Here is a 21,288-nt window from a genome sequence, read left to right as displayed (position 1 = left end):
TATTTTATTTAGGTTCCCTCTGTTTGATTTCTGTACCGTAAATCATAACCATAAATCCTGCAGCTCTATAAGGCTGTTTGTGAGGGAGTTTTGTTTTAACAACCGGGTCTAATGCAGAGAGATTTTTGGGGTCTGCATGATTGATCAAAGGACAGCCAATCATATGTCACCTGACAGATCAAGACCGCAAACATATCTTGAAAGTATCCCAAACTTCTGTTCAGGTTAATTGGAGTTGATCAGTCAGAAAACAGTCAGGTATGGAGTATAACTCACAGTTAATGTTTTACAGAGTGTGTGTGGAGGTAGTGCAGCCTGGAGGACCGAGTGAGGATGCCCACGAGGCTGAGGGGGCTTTGAAAAGGTAGGCATTTTGGAGAGGAAGCAGATGGCCCACATTAAAAGCAAAGGGCCCTTGTGACTGTCTTCAATGGCCCTGCAGAGAACTGTGTAATTAAATGAGAAATTTAATCAGATTCCTCAAATTAAATGTCCAGCTGGATAGTTCTGCGAGAACACCACTGACTCCACATTTACCTAAGGGAGTGTCACCGGTGGATGCATAATTCTCCAATCAGTGCACACTCGTACATGATGATATTCCCGCTGATGATTACTGCTAAAGTATTCCATTCACAGTTCTGCCAGCAGGAGGCAAAGGGACATAACTGTGTTGCCACAGGAGGGTCATTTTAATAATGGGGCCTGGGAGGAAGCAACAAAACCCTGAAATGACAGGAAGGGGGTCTGAATCAGGAGATTATTTCATCTCTTCCCCTGTTTGAAGCATGCTTCAATCCACTGTGGTTTCATTCTGAAATGGCCTTGCAGCTAGATCATATTCCAACAGTGTTTCATCATGTTTGATGCAACATGTTTGATGCAACATTTGAAAAGAGGCAACAGCAGCAGAATCCAGTCTGTATAGGTCTACTTAGTGGTGACTTGACAATCTGACATGAGCCACTGATTTCTGCTGGAGTCTTCCCCCTATCCGTAGCAGCACCGTACAGACAGACACACACAGAAAGAAAGCAGCCTCTGGGTCCATTCCGAGTCATTTTGCATTCAGCAAATCCAAGAACCGCCTCCCCTCCCTCCTCTGCTGCTCCCGCCCCGCGCTGCTGGCTCCCTCTCACGCGCAGCCTGTCCGGTAGGATGGGACTAGTAGCCAGAGATCCGTGCATGCCTGACCGCTAGTCTACTTCCTGGATGGCAGAATGGGACCACTTTTCTTCGCATTGTGCATTGCCCTTCGTCACGCTGCCGCCGCGGATAATCACTTAACAATGACCACGTGTAATCAATGATATTCGACCACTTTTTCCTGTAGTTAAAGGCAGCGACTGATCGCCGATTGACCCCCCTGCACACTTCGGGAATGTCGCTATCTGGAAGCCCGCTACAGGCACGGCGTAGTCCCACAGATTTTCAACTGTTTTTGCACGGCGTAACGTGCTTTTCCTGGAAGCTGAAAACAGCCCCTGCTGGGTCTGGAGGCGAATAAATCTCTCTTTTTTTTTTGAAAAACAGTGACTCTGTCTGTCGCCTAAAAAAAAAAAAACCCTAACCCGTTTTTTTTTTACTTTGATGCTCTCTGCCTGGCTGCAGAGCACAACTTGGTTTTCAGCTCGGGTCGTGTGTATGTGATTTTTTTTTTTTTTTTTTTTTAAAGAAGAAGAAGAAGAAGAAAAAAAAAATCAGAAACTTTGTCACCCATTGCCTTCTTGGTACTCTCGATGAGTAGCCTAACATGCGGAGAATACGGGAACCGAGTTACTGGTGGATTTTATCCTTAATGTTTTTAACCTTGCCCAAACACAAAGACTGTCATCCCGGTAAGTACTTGAAACACGGGTTGAATATCGTTACCGTCGTCCTGCGTTAACTCCTGAGCGTTTTCATGTGATTTCTGTAGTAAAGGACGAGTTTGGTTGTCGAATAAAATGTCATTTTCAAAGAGCATGTTAGCATGGGGGCCGAGACGACTTAAATATCTTAACATTACCGCCGAGACATTTAGCCTCTTTGGTTTATGTGCATAATGTTATTGATCAGGCAGCGGGGACTACGGCTCAAACTATCTCATGCTTAAACATTACGACTAACATTCAACCTTTTCCTGGTCCTGCAACTCCTGTTTGACCCCTGGCGTTTTCATGTTAGCGACAACATTGGTTTTTCCACACGATACGACTCTCACAGTCTCGAGAATTCATCAATACAGGCTTATGTTGCCTCTATAATGTTCCTTGTAAGGGACTCAGGAGATTTGATAAGGAGTATCTGTAATAAAATGTACTTTGCCTCCTGTGGTATTCCCAGCCTTTTGACAGCTAGTTAACTCTGCAGTCGTGTTGTGGTGTTTCTAAGGTGTGTTAAAGTTTTATGATAGGCTTACTATAGTTGAGGTCTTGGTTTATGTGGGGGGATAATCTAAGTGTCTGCTTGCTGTCATGTGCGTAGGCAGAAAAGAGGATGAGGGCGATAGTTAGCGCTGTTGGTTCGTAGATGAAGTTGCCATGTATGAGAGGTGCTTAATGCCTGGTCTCCTTCAGTTTGCACGCCGAGGTGTCTTTGGGAAGATACTGAACCCCCCCCCCCCCCCCCCACTTCTCCCATCCTTCAGTGTGAATGCGTTAGTTTGCAGATGAGCAATTTACAGTGCAGCTTCTGTATTGAGTTGATGACTGAATGTGGAAATGGTTGAAAGTTAACATGTAATATTTCCATCAAGCGATGAACAGATATGAATTAAGCGCAGACCATTTTGATAGTTACTATTCAGCATAACAGTTGTCACGCCCACAATCCGCCAGATTATGTGCCTCCTTGAGACTAAACTGTGAAAGAATATTTAAAAATGTAAAGAGAGGAGTGCTCCCTAGGTGTTTTTTTTTTTTTTTTTTTAATAAATCCTTACATCATATCAGAAGAAAACTCCAAGGCACTCTATTTCTAACATTTTAAATGCCTGTTTTATCTCAGCGTTGCCCTGCAGATTTCAAGAAACAATCTGAGGCCGTTTTGGCTTCAGGTCTTCGTGGTGTGACACTTATAAGGGCTTGACTCTGAAATGTGCCTTGATGCTGAATGCGAGTGCTTGGAGCTTACTTTTCCTTTGTGAAAAAAATATTAACGGACATTTTGTGATTATTTCTATACTTTTTTTTGGATTAAGTCCTAATTGAGTAGGTCAAATCTCTAAACTTATTTAGAAAATGCCCTGCAATCCAAATACAATATGTTTTAACTCTGTGGCACAAACCACCCCCTATAGCACAGTGATGTAACAGAGGAGCATGGTTCCTCTCTGAGTCACCCCCCTCAGCCCCTAAATCCCCCAGTTTCTGTACTTCCACGTCCTTACTTTGCAGTGTTATTGACCAGTAGCCTCCAAGCCCCTTGACAGAGCTGAGTTTCTCGCATGGCATGTCTCTCTAGACCTCTTGACACGCAGCAGAGATGAAATCCACACTGGCACACCAGCCAGACATTGGTGGAGGATAAATCCAATTTTACTTGTGCACTGTCACGCAATTGTATTCATCAAGCATTTTTTTTGGGGGGGGGGGGCAGATGTCCTCAATCTCTTAAAAAAAACTAAACTGAGGCTTGAGTTCACATGAAAGCAAAAGATTTCTAAGGGCGAGGGGGGTTATTGTAGTTTTGCAATCAATGCGTACCAGATTTAAAGGCATAGCTTTTGCAGAATCAATAAACAATAGCGTAGAATTATCGTCAGTCAGCAGCTGACTCGCATGTCTGTTCTTTGGATTTTCCCCAAAACGAACACTTTCTACATTATTCTTGCGATTTAAGAATTCTGCAAGAATAAATTTGTTTCAGAGTTCTGCATGGTTTGAGCATCATATTACAATTTGTCATTATTACAGAAATCTCCTGATGGAATCACTCAGGTATGCGAGGAAATTATTTTATGTTATTTGAATATCGACATATAAGAAGCATACATTGAGAGCCTGGACAAGAAGAACTAAATGATAAGAATTTGAAAGATATAAAAAATAATACTACTTTCTGATAAAGATAATGGGCATTTTCACTCATCCTTTAAAATAAAACCAGGTCTCTCTGTGCAAATGGGATATTAGGGAGCAAACAAGTTATTAATGTTGTTAATGAGGCCTTGCTGTACTGCTGTGACAGCAGGATGCCAGCTGCCTGGACAGCACTGATGTTGGCAACATCATCATTATCATCAAGGTCCTTCTCCATACCTTCTCTGGATAATTGGTTCAATATGTACGGTACCGAGTCTGACAGGAGGATTTCAAAAGTAACTTTCTCCTGGTTTTAAAAATAGCATCAGTAACATATGCTCGTTTTTTCCATCATGGACGGACTGAGCACACTGTTATCTGTTGTCTCCGCACCAGCTGCCTGCGCCACCTACTAAACGGTCCAATGGGGAAACTCTGCAACGGTAATCACTTTTCACTCGTGTGCAGATAATTCCCTTTTCATCCTTTTGCTATTAGAACTCATCCTTAGCTTATTAGCTTATCAGCCCATCTAATTGGACTGGATAAACTTTTGAACAACAATGCAATTTTGTTGCTAATGATGTTGTTTGAACTATTATACTGCAGGATTGACAATCAAGTCTGGGTTTTGAAACCAGTTATGCACGTTGTTTGTAGTCCAGAAAATAGCCTGTAAAATGAGCTACCGCTATTTATTCCACCATCACCATAAGCCCTAAAATGGTTTTTAAAAGTAAGAATAGTTCTGATAAATGCTGGAAATTACCTACGAGGTAATTGAAAACTGTAAAATACAGTTTTGAAAATGAGGTTAGCTTTCACAAACACTAACATCATTCAAGGTTTGATGTAATTACTCGTAATAAATAATAATTTTTAAGTCCAAGGTTTCTTTCGCAAATGTTCTTACTGATGGGAAATGTTTGATAAATTGCTGCTCATTTCCCAACTAGAGCTGATGATAGGCAAAATCAACATGAACAACCTTGAGTTACGTTCAGACTTTAGTGGTCATCAAATCACTTTTTCAAAAATATATTTTACACGTTTATTTTTGCTTTAAGGCCATTCTTTGGGGTACGTTTGATCGTATATCGAGCTCTTTTCTTTTTAAAGCTCTTTTTACGCCGTTCTTCTTCCTCTACTAGATGCTTGATATAACGTTGTTTTGTGCTCTGACACCAAAAACTCTTCTCAAGTTGGAAGAAATCAAATGAAGTAGCACAGTGTATGTTTTCATAATTAAAATGATGAAAGTGCAGTACGCTGCCAGTTACTGCATAAGAAATCAAAGTACGTCACTGTTTTCTAGTCATATGAAGGAAAAGTGTGTCAAAAGATGTGAGTGAAACTTTGAAGACGTTTTTAACACTATACGATCAAATAAGACCACTTTACATGTCGCAGAAATGCTTTTCAGGGGATTTGGTATTTTACTTTTTTGTCTTAATTTTTGCTGACAATAGCACCACACAACAAGTTTTTTAAAAAAAGTTTTCAGTTATGAGTGAATCCTCCTATTCATGAACCAGTGTGGGTTCAAATATTCACCAAAACCAAATAAGAAGTCTGGTACTAAACAAAATGTTCTAACTTTTTTCAAATAGTGTATTGAAAACCTAATCATTTTTTCATTGCATATATAAAGATGCGCTTTAAAAGTTACCAGTAGAGATGCCAGTGGTCAGAATCTAAACACGGTAACTTTAACATCTCAGATCTGAAGAAAGTGAAGAAAAAAAAGTACAAAAAGTGTTATGTAGACTGTGGTGGCTAGCAACAGTCTGCTTTTTCCAGTAACAGTTTCATAATGATAGAAAATAGTTTTACACTTCTAAGAAGTACATAAACGAAACGTTTTTTTCCCCCCCCGGCATAACATTTATCTCCTCCAGACAGTCAGAATGAAAAGATAAGTAGAAGCTACGGCTGAAGGTGAGACGTAAGTTTTCCTCCAGACACCTCTTTTAAGACAAGGCTCTATAGAGTTAGTTGAAAGACAAGACAGTTGTTGATAATAGACTATTAAGATAAAATGAATTCACATAAGCAAGAAGTTGTTCATCTTAAAAATCAAGCCGGAACCTCTGGGGTTGAAAAATGAAGCTGATGCGGAAGTGAAAATCTCTGCTGACTGCAGAAACAAAGGAAGTCACATACACACCCAGTCAAAAAAAGCCTGTTTTTACAGTAGGAATTAACATGTTTACATCCTGATTTAAAAAAAAAAAAAGAAATACTGTAGGTCTGATTAGTTCATGTGTCGATCAGCACACACAAACTAATATGTTTAATTTTTTTTTTTTTTTAAGATTTATTTTTGTGCCTACAGTGGAGAGACAGGACAGAGGATAGAGTTGGATATCGGGTAGAGAGAGAATGGTGAACGTCACATGCAGGAAAGAAGAAACAGGTCGGATTCGAATCCCGGCCATCTTGCTGGTCCAAAAACCCACAACTGCACAGGAACAACTTGTGGACATTACAGATGCAGGTCATTAAGACTTACGTGGAATATTTCTGTTGATGTGCGCTAAACTTTATGAAAACAATGCTTTACTTGATAGTGTAATTATAGTAATATGACATTCATTGTGATTCAAGTGTTTATTTGTATAACTTATGTTAATCAAGGCAATCAGTCATTAATCGGTGTGTATGGTCGAGTTCACTCTCTCCTTCGGCCAAGTTACTCCAAGCTGGTCACAGAAGCATTTTAATCATTTAGAGTGACTCACATCCACTTCACTACGAATGAACACACACACACATAAAGTGGATTCAAGCAGGCTCGTTGAAACAAGGGAAGACAAATGCTGCTAGGGGAAACTAGTGGACTTATTTCCTGTGCTCCATGACAATAGTGATTAATGTCCAGGCAATACGGCTCTGTCACTGAAGGACATATACTGCCGCACTCAAGGACTTGGCCATATCAATAAATGTCCTGTGTCCTTCAGTCAGTCGCCGTGTCCTCTTTTCCCCTGAAACAATCTCGCCGGGATGTGATACAGTGTCGGCTTTACTTGCAGCCGAACCGTCAGTCAACGCTGCCATGTGGACGGTCAAAACAATGAATGCTTCCAGGCTCCTTCTTCCTGCATTGTGTCATTGTGGGTCAACAGAGAGCATGTGTTTGCTATGTGTTCATTGTATTTTTCATCCAGGACTGACTTTATCAGAGGCAAGGGGAAACAAACTGAAGAATAGGGCTATGCTCATCCACAAGGCTCATTTACTCTGTCGTGAGTTATGGCGACAATCACAGATGATATAGGATTAGGCCGCGCATGTTTTATCAAGCTCAAGGTGCTGTGCAGAATGCAAAATAAGCTTGTGAAATGAGAGTCAAGTTGCATGTGATGAATGGAATTTTAACCTTTGCATATATTATACTCTGTTATTTCGAGCAGCTGTAGAAGAAGCCCATAATGTATATCTGTGCTGGAGCATATGGAAGTGATGGCGTACTTTTGTTACTATGCATTTAGGTCAGCCTTGAGTTCAAACCACAGTCACCACAGTCTTTATATAATGCAGTCATTACTCAGCTCTTGAAACTCGACAGTGCTAGTCACTGTGTAGAGCAGTTATCACTGTCAGGACAGACAAGTGCTTTGTGCGAATGGAACAGCAACAATATGCTTAACTGAAATTGAGACTTTGCCATGCAAACCTGCCAGTCCTTGGATCTTTGGCATTAGCTGTCGTGTTTTTCACATTTTGCATAAAAAAAACACCCATGGGGTGTTGTGTTATGCAAGTGGAAGCTTAAACTGTGTTGTCTTTTCAGTGGGCTGCTTTTAACGTTGATGGTTTGAATTGTGTCAAAGAAATGTCTTGACATAATTTGTTATGGTTTGTATCGCTTTTTTGTTAAGTACTGCTGTTTGACTGATTTGAAGGATTGTTAAAATACGGTGTGTCAAATAAGTGTTGATTTTCCATTACATGAAAACCAATTTTATATCACAATTCCACACATTTTAGTTATTAAAGCGTTGTGATGAAATCTGTAAGCGAGTAATTAAATTTTACTTGCAGTAACTTATTTAAAGGGAAGAATATTAGTTTCCCAAAGACTGCACATCTCCATTCATCCTCATCTATTTCAATACTCCAATATCTTCTTGTATGCAGACACACGTGCCAGTATCTGAGATTGAACTGTTATACTCAACATATAAACTAACCAACGATGGTCAAATATAAGTGTAACAGGTTTTTGTTATGCAAAAGGTTAAAACTCCATACTTTGAATTTAAAACTATTAACCTTCTCTTCTCATCTTTTTACTTAAAGATTAGTTGTTCAAAATGTCATTCTGTTACTTCCAACAAAAAAATGGTTTACTATTCATTTGAGATGCAGTAGTATGTAAGGAATTTTAAGGCACAAAAAAATAAATTGAAGCTATGGCATTTTGGCCACCTGAAATATTTCTTATAAAGGAAGTATGATTTCTGTTCTTTTCTGTTTGTTGATTTGTGAAGCACTTTGGGCTGCATGTTTCTATGTATGAAAGGTGCTATATAAATAAAGCTGAGTTGAGTTGAGATAGGTTGGCCTGAAAATGCTATAACAAATTTCAAAATGCAAAGTACTCAAAAGCAAAATGGTTTAGGACTAGGGCTGTCAAACAATTACATACTTTTGAATTGTCAACTAATCAGGTCTGGGAGTTAATTAAAGAGAACGCCATTCAAAAGCCCATTGGGGTCGTTTTTTTCCATCACTGTCAGAGCAGGAAGATGCTAACTACAAAAAATGGCATGCGATTTAAAAAAAAATGTTTTAATGCATTCATTTTGGATCTAAATTGCATCACAATTTACGTGTTAACTCTGACAGCACTACTTAGGAAAAAACACATCACAACAATGACGCATGTGATGTAGCCGAAGGCTGCTAGGAAGCTAGAGCCAACTTGTGGTTAAACGTACTACACAGACATCTGATTCTGTTAGTCACCAACACTTCCAAGTAATGCTCACGACAGTCCAGTTTGTTTAATACTAATATAATAGCCTCATTTCAAGAAAAAAGGCTCAACGATGCCCCTTTGAAAAGTCAAAATACTGAACCACCAACAGTTCTGATTGGCCTGACCAAGTCCATGTTGACTGAAAAGCTGTCAGGACAGCAGGGGTACCAGATGAATCTACTAGGGCTTCATAAGGTGGCAGATTGGTCTTGGCTTTTGGTTTGATTAAACATATTGCATCATCATATGTTTATTGTTGATTTAGAGCTATACTTGCTTTTCTATAGTACTACTGTACTTCTCAATATATGACACTTGAAAATGGAATCATAACTTAACAGAAAAATAAAACACATTAGAGTGCTTATAAGCATACAGTTTGGCACTCCAAGTTGATATTCATATTCCCCCCCCCCCCCCCCCCCCTCTCTCTATGAGCTAACATCCTGAGAGATCAGCCCCAGGCTCTGTCCTCTGGGCTTAAAATGAGACTGATGTTCTGTTTGTTTCTCTCTCACACACTTCCAGTGTCTCTCTGGGAGCTTTCTCTGTTCCTAGAGAAATCTCTAGAACAACAAAGGAACAGGGTCATTGGTATTTAACCATGATACTCAAAAGACCACAAAGCATCTCTGGCGCTTTAAGGCCCTTTCCAGGTGCTTTATATAGTCTATTGTATCCGAAAGCTTATGTTTTGCTACTTTAAAAGAATCTGTGTTATTGTAAAAAAAAGAAAGAAAAAAAATGACAGAGGCAGCTAGAGTTTAAACATGGCGTTAGTTAGTTTCAGAGGTTTCCAAGGGAGAACATATGCTGAGTTGGATAGTTTTTCGGAGGCAGAGCAGAACTACCCTATCGATCCTGTTGACATGCTCCCCTTTGGGAGATGCAAATGTTTCTGTTCTTCAACACCAACATTCAAACCCTCCTGGTTGTGGAACCCTAATTAACGAGGGATTTGAATACCACCGCCTTGGCTTTTTGACATTTAGATTTTTCGAAATACATAGTCGTAGGCTTCCTCTTGAAAAGAAGACTCTTTTCTGCATTAGTGTAAAGATTTGTACGACAACACCACCGCCAACAGTTGAATTTGTTTGAAAAAACACCTTCCAGTTGATCCCGAGGTAATTCGAACCACGCTGTCGTACAAATTCCTGCTCGTCTGCTTATCGGTCATACTCTGGTGTGAGCTGAAGGTGTGACAGCTGCTGTATGTTTTTGTCACAGCTAATCCAAACCTCGCAACTCAGTGAGTGTTTACCCCAGCAGCCGAGGATACCCATCCCCAGGTAACCACTAATCACTCTGGGATTCTAGAGATCATCTGTCCCCACACTTAGCAGGCAGAGTGAGGCAGGTGGGAGCGAGCAGCCATCCTGCTTCAGCAGCCTCGCAGCTCTCCAGACGGTCGTCTGTGTCACTGTATTGTCGAGATTTAAATGCTGCGAGCGGGCCTTACAGCGCAAGTGACAGTACTGAGTGCCATCTTGATAACATCGAAGTTGTTGCTTTGAGATATGAAATAGGGTAATCTTAAATTCATGCCCATGAATATTATAATTGCCAGGTGACTAGGCAGATTTTAAGTGTTCTTTATTCGGTAAAGAGGATTCAAAGGACAATCAGTCAATTTTGCTTTGACCCATTTTCACGCCTGTTTTTTTTTTTTTTGGCAAATTTGCAACAATTACTCACTGCAATAATAAATCTGCTGATAATTGTAGTCATTACCACTCGTTTTATATATAATTTAAACCCTTGAGTTCTTTATAGACAAAAAACACAGGATTGCTTGCTTCCAGCTTCTTTTAATTCAAGAGTCCAAGGCTTCTTCCGGTGTGTGTGTCCACAAGAATGTTAAACGGTAATAGCTCCATTATTCCTGTGTAATGATCAATTGACCTGCATTAAGGTCACACCCACATGCATTGCCTTAATGATGAACCTTTAGATGCAAGAGTTCCCATAAGTCTCAAGAATGTTCTGTGCTTGATAGATGTAAAGTGTGGATCAATAGATTTCTGTGGGTTGAACAGTCCAGGTTTTTTTCTTTTTGGCTGCTCATGGCAAAGCTTAATGACTATCAGTGAATCATACGTGTGAATATTATTGTGTGGTTTTATTTTGATTATTGACTAATTGAATTCAACACTTTAAAAAATAGTTTTTTAGTCTATTAACTAAGATCAGATTTACCCCATGAGCTCAAGGTGATTTCTACACTTGTTTTGCAGAATGTCTTTCAGATTCAGTTTAATCTTGTGAAGGCTTGCTTCACATTAGTCGAGCCTTAATAAAGAAATAATTGGCAAATTAGTTTGAAACAAAGTAAGACTTCCTTATGAGTCTGTTATTCATAATAGAGTCGTGTGTTTTCTTGTACCAGCATGTGTCGAGGGATTCAGCGGAATGCATCGGGCACGTTGTCTTCAGCTCTCGGCTGTGGCGTTGCTGCTCGATTAGAATCATTACCTTGAGTCTCAGCCAAGTACCGCTCCGCCAAAAGTACTTTTTTTCTACCTTTGTTTGCTCCTTCTCACGTGTGCTGTAGATCTTCTTCATCAGCCTTGGATTATTATTTTTTTTATGTAAGTTTTGACTCCATGTAGGTGATGGAATCAAAGCCAAGGTGGCATCAGTAAATTTGATGACGTATTGTTTGGCGGTCTAAGGATATATTTACTTTGGAATGACCAAAATAGAGCACCCACTTTTCTGTGATCTGAGCAGATGTCCTTATTTGTCACCAGTTTTATGTTGGCATAGATGACGACTACTGTAAAAGTCTTGAAATCCCTCATGGCTAATTAGAAACCATCTTACTGTGACATGCCAATCGATTTCTTGCATAACACTAGCTCTGAAGTAAATCAGCAGGAGTGTACTCTTACTGTTTTAATCACAGTTGTGAAACTTGAGACCTCGTCATAATTTGAAACTGGGACGCTTCCTACAATCACTTTGAGCAATTACTGTAATTTTAGTTGCCAGAAATTACACCAGAGAGAATGAGGTGAACTAGAGGAGACGAGACTGACATTTTTTTGGTGAGAAAAATAACTTATGTAATTTTCTTGAACTCACAACAACTTGTTAGCGTGCTACTTTGGTGCAATGCAATGATATATACCTGACAGCATGTAATGGACACTACACAACAGGTACCAGGAGCTTTATTAACAAAATTTATTTTTAACAGAATTTATTACTTGGCATCAAATCAAAAGAAAAGTCATCTCATTACACTTTACAAGATTGTACTCTTTGTCAAATAATTTAGAAAGAGAAAACATGGGGCGCTGGTGGCGCAGTGGTTAGTGCACACGCAAGCAGGCGGCCCAGGTTCAAATCCAACCTGTGGCTCCCTTCCCGCATGTCATCCCCCACTCTCTTTCCCTGATTTCCGACCCTATCCACTGTTCTATCTCTACAATAAAGGCACGAAAAGCTCAAAAATAAATCTTAAAAAAAAAGAAAGAAGGAGAAAATATGAATCCACCAATAAGCAAGCACTTGGCAGCACTGACAGGAAACACTTCCTTTTTAGCAGACAGAAACTTCAAGAAGAACCAGAGTCATGGTAGACTGCAATCATGTGCCGTGGAACAATACAAATGGATAGAGAGACTGAACAAATGTACTTTCTTTTTAATTCAATTAATCAAATGAAATTATAAATTTTTACCTGACTCTAACTGAGGTGGTGGTGGTGTCTTTCCTACCGTGTACATGTGCAGATGTACCGAGCATACCTGCTCAACACTTGTACAAGCAACTTTATGAGTTCTTTAGGCAAATTGAAAAAAGTAAGACACAAAGGCCAATTTTTGAATGCAGGAAAAACCCTGCAATTAGGGAAACAACTTTGTTTGTTCTTGTGCCGTAGTGAAAAATCGCAGTTGTTCCTTTCTGGTCCAGAAGTCCTGTGCAGACTTTTTTTTTTTTTTCATATAAACCTCCCATTATCAGAGCAGAGTTGATTGGCATGTTTCTCCTTGTATATTCTGCTGAGGACAATAAACTGCATGCAGTAAACATTACATACTAGTGAGGCAGCAAAAGAGGCTGTTCCAGAGGTATCAAGCACATTGCTCTTCATGGTTTTTATTTATCGTTTCTAAATTCAGCCTTCAGGTATTGATTAGAGCCAAACATCAAAAAGCATTTAAAAAGGAAGGGAGGAGGTCTGACTGCTTGTATGGCCCCCAGGCAGGAGCGAAGAGCCTGTTTCGAAATGAGGCATGCTAAGACCTAGCGCTGTGCTATTATTTATGGATAACTTTGAGTCACTTGGACGGCAAACTCCAGGTGAGCTGTTTTTCATCGATACAAGGCAGGCCTTTTCGTTCTAAAGCACACTTTCAAAGGTATTGGATTCCACATACTTTCTTTAATTTGTGCTTTTCCTTGGTAGTATTTTACTACGGGCATTTTGTCAATGCTTTTCTTTACATCGCCCCATTCTTTCTGCCACAGAGTACGGTACATTTCCACTCTTGTGTGTCCCCAGCTGTGATTAAATCAGCTGCCTTGCTGTGTCATGGTCATGCTTGACTTGTTGCGTTAAAATGGACCCATTTACATTCCCAGTAATCAACCATGACCATTCATGAACAGCAGTAATGTGTGAGGAGTGTAAATGCATCCACCAGAGGCAGCTGAATTTATCTGAGGATCAATAACAAGACAATTCATGCAGGACTGCACACCGAGTCCTGAGGAATGACCTCATAAGCTCTTGGCACTTACACCATCCAATTGCCACATATTGAAAATTGAAAACCTCTCTTTACACAGTAAATTTCCCCGGCACTGTCAAGAGCTTTTGTGTACAGTCCTGCCACTATGTGTGAAGACGCGTTTGAGGATTGTTTATCATAGCCTGTGAGGGGGACAAGCTATAGCGAAGAGGTCAGCGGTCCTGGATTTATTTAATCTTGTTAATGGGTTTTCATCAGAGCCCCTGATGCACTCAATCAGTGGGCGCTCTGGCTATTTATGCACTTAAATCACTGTAGAAGCATTGCCCTAGAAACACACTCAACATTAGATTGACACAATACAGATTTAATGCATTTATTCTGAGGAGAAGTGATCCATTGTAGAATGAGCCTGTATGTAAGCGGCTATGTTAAACATTGACTTCTCCACAGGAAGTCATGCAGTTTTAATTCAGGAGTCTGCTTTGGCCGGACAATAGAACAATTGTTCTAAACCGGCTTCTTATGGATAGGAATAAATGCCAGGATGTGTGTGGGTAGGAAGACCGAATACTCCGGGGACTTTCATCTAGACCTTTTCGCCTACACGCTCTATCAAAGTCTGACATTTGATGTACCTTGTTTCTAACTTATTCCTTGTAGTAGAAGGTTGAAGTACTGTGTTACACATGGCACACTGGTGCTCAGGCCTCATCACCTCTGACTTTTTTTTAGCGTTATAGCATAGGTGATGTGAATATTTAACAGTAAATATTCTTTATAGAGGAGAAGTGTTCCCAGAATGCAGGTGTTTGGTGGGTTTGGAAGTATGGTGACGTCGTTGCTTTTGATTACGAGACGGCCTTATCCACTCATCTGGAGGAAAGTGTTGCATAATGAGAGAGTGGAGTGTGCCTCCACTGTCCTTACTCCAATTCTGCTTGCTTTGTTCCCGAAAATTGAAAGACAAACAAAAATGTTCTTCTGTTGGAGAGGAGGTCCGAGGCTGCACTGCACACAATAAGTACATTCAAATGTGAAGAATTCTCAACTTAATGAAAAGCTAGCTTTAAGTTTGTGTTACTTCACTCTTCATGCTGGCCTCCATGTTTCACTGTGTCGTCACACTTCCGGCTGCCTGTGGCCTGCATGGAAAAAAACAAACCCATCTTACCTCAGCTCGTCATGTCAATTAACATGATGAACAAAAAACAGGTCCAAACATGCACACACATGCAAAAGGGAAAGTAAAGAAGATTAAGACGAGGTCTACAGGGACATTTTTATCTGTGTTTTTCTGTTTTTGTGATTTTCTATTATTTGAGTTATATTTTGCATTGCGTCAGTCAAATAGTAATGTGAACTCAAGACTAATGGGCTTAATTTTCTGTAATATGGCTACATTTCTGTGGCCTCCGGGGTGCTGATGCTTCTTTGCTGAAACAGCTTGTTAGCTTTTTTTTAGCTGTGTAGGCTAAAATATCAGCGCTGGGATTTCAGTTGTTGTTTTGTAATTTCGAAGCTTGATATTTTACCCTCCGCTCCCCCTGTGGTGTATCTTCGGCTGCTCTGGGCACTTCTCATGTTCCCGAGGTCTCCTCAGTGTGACTCAAAGCACTTCCAGGGAAATCCAGCCCACATCGCCCACTTTCCTGAGGAAATAAGAAACACGCCCCTTTGAGGATCACGCTGCATATTCTGCTGCACAGAGGAATCCCCAATCTCATTTTTTACCAAACCATGTAAGGCGCTCAACACTGCAGATTTTTAGCTGGTATTTGTAATAAACCAAGAACACAAGAGAGGTGTGTTCATCATCAATACGTGTATGTTAGTGATTCGCCAAAACCCAAAGCTAAGCAGCAGATGTCCACACATTTGACAGTTGACTCCATGCATTGCAAATGAGCTTGTACAGGCAGCAGCTGTTTACCCCAGTATGCATATTTATTCCCTATATGCATAGCAAGTTAGAATCAAGAGTGTGCCCTGAACTCATAATGCTTGTAAAAAAAACACACAGTTTACCTCAGTTCAGTGCGTTTTCAGGCAGAACAATGTAAAGCTACGACTATTGTTTGTCTAATTAGTTGTATGCCTTCACTCGTCCTCTGTTTGAAGGACATGTTGAGAGTAAGAGCGCTGTCATTCCCTTTCCTTCGCTGTCAAAACTTGTGTGTGTGTGTGTGTGTGTGTGTAACAGTATAATGTGAGGCATGCTGATGTGTAAGGAATAGTAAAAATGAGACTGCGTGTGTTAGAAAGTATTTCACTTAATTCAAACACTCATCTCCCTTCATGCGGCATATGAAGGTGAAACTTGTTTATTTAACAGCACTCTTGTTTCTCAAGTAAGTGTGCTGAGTTGCTGTTGACTTTTGATTTCATGGTTGACTAATGAAGTAGTGCCTGGACACAATATTAATGCTAAATACGTGTAAGTAGGCTAAATTAAGATTCTGTAGTGGACTCTGAATGTGTCCTGATTTTGTTGTGTTTATGTTTTCAACATTCAGCATGTGCTGGTTTGCTGTATTGTATTTTTCATTGTATGTCATTTTTAACTGGGTAAAATAAATTTATGACGGTTGATATTTTACCCTTTTCTTTATTTTAAATCTTTTTTAATCTCTCGCTGTGAGTTTTTGAGAGAAGACTCACATGCTACCTCACATGCATGTGATTTATTTCTTTAAACTTTTTTTCTCTGTCTTCCTTTCTTTCATCAATGTTTAAATAAACTCAAACTAAACTGAACTAAGTTGGCTTGATAATGAAGTGAATCCAAGCTGATCTACTTGGTAATAATGGCTTTTAATGACACAAATAAACACTGTGTCCTCTGAAGGATTAGATTTTTCCATATCCTATATTTTTCGTTTAGCCAATGAAACCCCCTAACCCCCCTCAAACACAAAAAGACAAATTAAATACAACTGACTACATTTCCTTGACTTGCCAAATACATTTTAGCGATCTATTCTTTTCCCAAAAGCAAAAAGAAAGACATCAGTGAGCCACATTTTTTCCCCCTTCATCACTTTTGCCACGGGCACTGAAGTTTGTTTTAATTCAATTCCACTTATATCATCCTGTTTCTCTAATTACCCAGCAACGCTTGTGGCTGAAAAAAAATCCCAAACAGTTCGACTTTCTCCTGTTGCTGAGTCATGTTTGCTTAAACTAGTTCCCAGCTCCTTTGATGAATTTATATAGACTTTCAAATGTTACATTTTTGCCTTGTTTTTCTTATATTTTGTCTTTTAAGAGACAGACCAATGCGTTGTTAGTTTTTATCTTTAAGTTGATGTTAAATCTAAAATATGGAGCACTCTGTCCCTCTCAAGCCAATTGCTGTCAGTCAGGTAATTCATCTTGATTTAATTTCAGAGAAGTTATTATACATAAGCAAATAAGAAACAAAATATATACAACATAACTGAGGATGGTGGTGAACTCACAAGACTCTACATGTGACAGACCCCCAGGACATGTGGCTTTGATATATTCAACATATCCTGTAGATATCAGGAGACAAAGAGGCCTGTGTTCTGTTCTGTTCTTTCTTATGTCCTGGTTTCAGCAGTTAATTTTTTCATCCTCAAGTCATACTTGTGTTTTTAATTTGTTGTATTTCTGTCACCATGTTGCAGTTTATCTAATTTTTGACTGCTCTAGACAATAGAGTTCACCTCCTCACAATCACAATCACTCTGCTCTCGTTTGTTTCTCTAAACTACATGGATAAGTGACTCAGGGGGGTTTTTAAAGGCTCAATCCATCCTGAAATAATCACCCAGGTGACCCGTACGTGCCCCACCTGGCTGTCCTCTACATACCTGATGCTAACATTGGAGATAAGATTGATATTTAACTCCGTTCCCCTAATGACTAAAGTAAGTTAAACGCTCCTGTGGTTGTTGTTAGGCTGCTGTTTTTCAAGGGCTCTCAGGGGTTTCTCGGCTTGTTGTTGAGTCTGATATTATGGAACAAATAGCAGGGCTTAATGGTGGTGTGGATGATTTAACTGCCCTCGGGGTGATGAAAAAGGAAAATGATTTTGTATATGTCTAGGCATTGTACAAGGTGTTGTTCAGTAGGCGTTTTGAAGCATTACAATTCCCCCGAGCTTTCTAAAAACCGGACTAAAAATTATGCACATTTTCACAATGCCGATATGAGGGAAAAAAAAAAAAAAAAAAAGCTTTCAGGCCACCCTCCCTGCATAGAACATCTCATTAAAATTGCTGGTTAACCTACATAACTGTTATCATTTGCTTCTGTTTGCTAGATTTGAGCCGTATGAATGTTGTCTGAGTGCGGCACGGCTCGCCTCCGTCTCCTTCAGGCCCAGCACCAACTGTGATGTCTGCTCGGCTCCATCGGAGACGCTGTGGCTTTAATCCCTTTGCCCACAGGGGACGGCTGACATGGATGAGTGTAAACTGTTGACATGGTGCTGTCTCCTATGCTCTCTGATCAAAGATGGTGTAGCCCTCCTGTTTCACAACCTGCCTTCAAATGTGCTCAAAGTCTCTGCCACAGAGACTCCCTACCTCTCTCTTTTACACTTAACCCATGTTTCCCCACAGTGAATCAATACATTTGATGATAACAAAGCAGCCATTTATAACTTCACCCACATTGCTTCTCTTGGGTTCTTCCAAGCACAGTCTTTGACTTGGAAAATGCTGTGTGAGCTGCTCTTACAATAGTGAAGACAGCCATTTTTGGAGACGGTTAATGCGCTGACTTTAAGTGCAGGGAAAGACTCGGCTTGATGTAGTGCTTAGTTTAATTAATCACCGGTAATGATGCAACCATTAGTAAGAGCTGAGCTCGTTTTAAGTGGCTGGAGATGTGTGTGTGAGAGAGTGTGTGTGTGTTTGTATTTAATGTGTGCAGATGCTGATTAAGCTAACACCAGTTCACTATATAAAGGTTGTGTAGGCTTCATTGGTCAAGGGTGTTCTGCAGTTGCTCTAAAGTTACCTTTCAACCTCATTGTAAGAGGTGTGATGTACAGTAGTTGTCATGGTAACAACATTATAGAAGAACAGTATGGGGATTCCTATAACATTAGCTGTAAAGCTATAGAGCAGCTTTAAATATGTGAAGGGGAAACACTGATTATTTTTTTTTCCTAGCCTTGATTAACTTTACTATCTCTGCAAGCGATGCACAGTTTTGTGCTATTGTTACATGATCTGAAAACAGGTTTTTTTTGCTACCAATCAGCAGAAAATGATGGATATGCACTGGCTTACTTGCTAATACAGTTTGAGATGCAGCCCATAATGTATGAATACAGAATCATATTTTTCAGTGGTATGTGCAAATTAAACAATGCTAAGAAGCCTATAATTAGACCTCACAGTCCATTAATGATACAATTTTAACTCTTTCTTTACACTGTATATGTTTATAAAGGCATCTGTGCTAAAGAGTGTTTAATCAGCAAACAGAATATGAACACATTATTCCTGCTATGTGTAACCAGTTCTGATTCAGAGACTGTTTTGTGAGTAACAGCATCTCTCCTCCTCCATACTAAGTCTGTCAGATGCTCAGCTCGGCTTTTGTTTTAGTCTGTCCTGCCATTCCTGTTTACTCTGAAACAATCTGCATACACTATTGTTTGCATCCTTCTAGCAACAGAGAACCAATATTAGCTAATACATCCCCAGGTTTTGAGTGGCAAAGTGGTTTTTTGACTGCTTCAAGCAACACAAAGCAGCACCCTTGTTTTGCTTGTGTATGTGATTCACAATGGTTTCAGCTACATATTTTCCTCTCTACTGGTACAGGAAGTTTTCTTCAATGAGTTTGATTATTGTAAATCCGGGACTGCACACACTGTGGGAAGGTACTGTAGATAAGCTTTGTGTAAAACAATTTGCGCCTCCAGGATTCACTGTAATCTTGTTGACAACGTTTGATTTCTTTTGGGCCTTTTGCCCCGAGAAGCTAAAAGAGACATTCACAGCCTGAAGATATAGGTCTGATCTTTTTTTCTTTTCTTACTTGCCTGGGAAACATGTCTGTCTGTATTTGACTAAATGAAGTTTCCATGTTGGAGAATCGACAATCCAATGGACCAATCCAATCCAATATTTTTCTTTTGAAGGCCACCTGCTGCTGTTATTTGATTGATATTAAATGAAAAGAGAGCTAGACGCATCATATGGCCTGCAGGAAAAGCTCCTCTTGTATTGTGCTGCGAGATCCCTTATGGTGATGATCATTACAGCCCATTAAGGCTTTGTATCAAATGATGGCACCAGGGCTGAAAGCAGGGTTTTTTTTGGCAGCAGCACTGTTGATCCTGCTTCGATTCCCCCCCCACCCCCGGCTAGACATTTCAGGGAAACAAAAATTTGTCAAAATTACATTGTAGGTAGAGAGACATGAAGCTAGTGGGTACAACTTGTTGAAGTATGTTTCTGTAGCTGTCACAGCTGTCTCCAGAGAGAAGCTGCAACAGCTGCATTGTGGGAGATTTGAGCCACTTTGACTGAATATTTTTTTGTTTTCAACTTCTGTGAACATGTATATACTTGTGATTTAAATGATTTGTGTAAATATTCTATAGAGCATTGTTCACTGATATGACTGAAAACAACATTTTGATTTTCTCCCATTATAACATTTTACATTTTTTGTGCCAATTTTCAATTCAGAAATGTTGTTTGCCAATTTTTCTATTCACTGCCCTTTTAAAAAAAAGAAGTAAATAAATAGCTGCATGACGTCATTTTGTTCATAGTATATAAGAGCAAACAGCAACTTTACACACTATATATGATACATTCACTCATGAGAACACACTGATGATCAGTGCTTCAAATATCTAATATATTTTATCTAATGTATCTCAGAATTCTCTCAGTGTTCACTTTGGATGACATCAGCTCTGTACAGCTGAAAGTTTTTAATAATACAGAGTGACTGACGGGTACAAGACGAGTGATTAACCCGCTTTGTTTGTCACACAACACATCTATCCGTCCATCAGCCCAAACTTCATACTCAGGGGTAAACCTACTTTTGCATGCCAATTAAAAATGGTCATCGGACTTAAATGTTCCTTAAACAGTCCTGCAGAGCAGAAGCTGATTTTCCAGGAACGCCTTATTCATTGAAAAAAGTTGAAGATACCATTTTTAATTTTTCGCAATACATGTGTCTCTTTGTTGTCACATTTAATAATTTATTTTGCTAACACAAGCTTTTTTCTCAACCTCCTAATCTGTCTCCCACAGTTGCATCGGCTGGCCTACCTCACCATGCCGGCGACGGGCACCAAAAGAGCACAGGAGCAATGAGGGAGAGGAGGGCATCGGGTGACCCTTACTGGTCCTATTCAGGTGAGCTCTCATTTTCTGCGCTGACCGGAGTTTTATCACTTTTTTCCCCTATTCTTCTCTTCCATTTTCGCTCCTATTCTCCTCGCTGTATGTAGCTTTAAAAAAAAGGCTCAATGAGGTATTTAATATTCATATAGCAGTATACCCATACTGTGTGTTTTCATAGCTCTTGATAACTCTAATTAAACTAATGCTCTGGAGAGAAGATAAGGCTGACTTTGACTGAC

The 21,288-nt window shown here is 39.8% G+C and overlaps 1 protein-coding gene across 1 annotated transcript in view; it reads left to right on the top strand.

The window, feature by feature from the left end:
- Positions 1-1,153: 1,153 nt before the first annotated feature.
- ca16b (carbonic anhydrase XVI b) overlaps positions 1,154-21,288 on the top strand; it is a 97,961-nt gene continuing 77,826 nt past the window's right edge. Inside the window, exons 1-2 of the mRNA XM_061042950.1 lie at positions 1,154-1,838; positions 20,957-21,061. Coding sequence (XP_060898933.1) covers positions 1,754-1,838; positions 20,957-21,061 — 190 coding nt within the window. The 5' untranslated portion in view covers positions 1,154-1,753. The remainder of the gene's footprint in view (positions 1,839-20,956; positions 21,062-21,288) is intronic.

Source organism: Labrus mixtus, chromosome 7 (assembly GCF_963584025.1).
Source record: "Labrus mixtus chromosome 7, fLabMix1.1, whole genome shotgun sequence".
Taxonomy (NCBI): domain Eukaryota; kingdom Metazoa; phylum Chordata; class Actinopteri; order Labriformes; family Labridae; genus Labrus; species Labrus mixtus.
The sequence above is the reverse complement of the archived record's forward strand: the minus strand, read 5'-3'. Positions and strand labels throughout refer to the sequence as shown.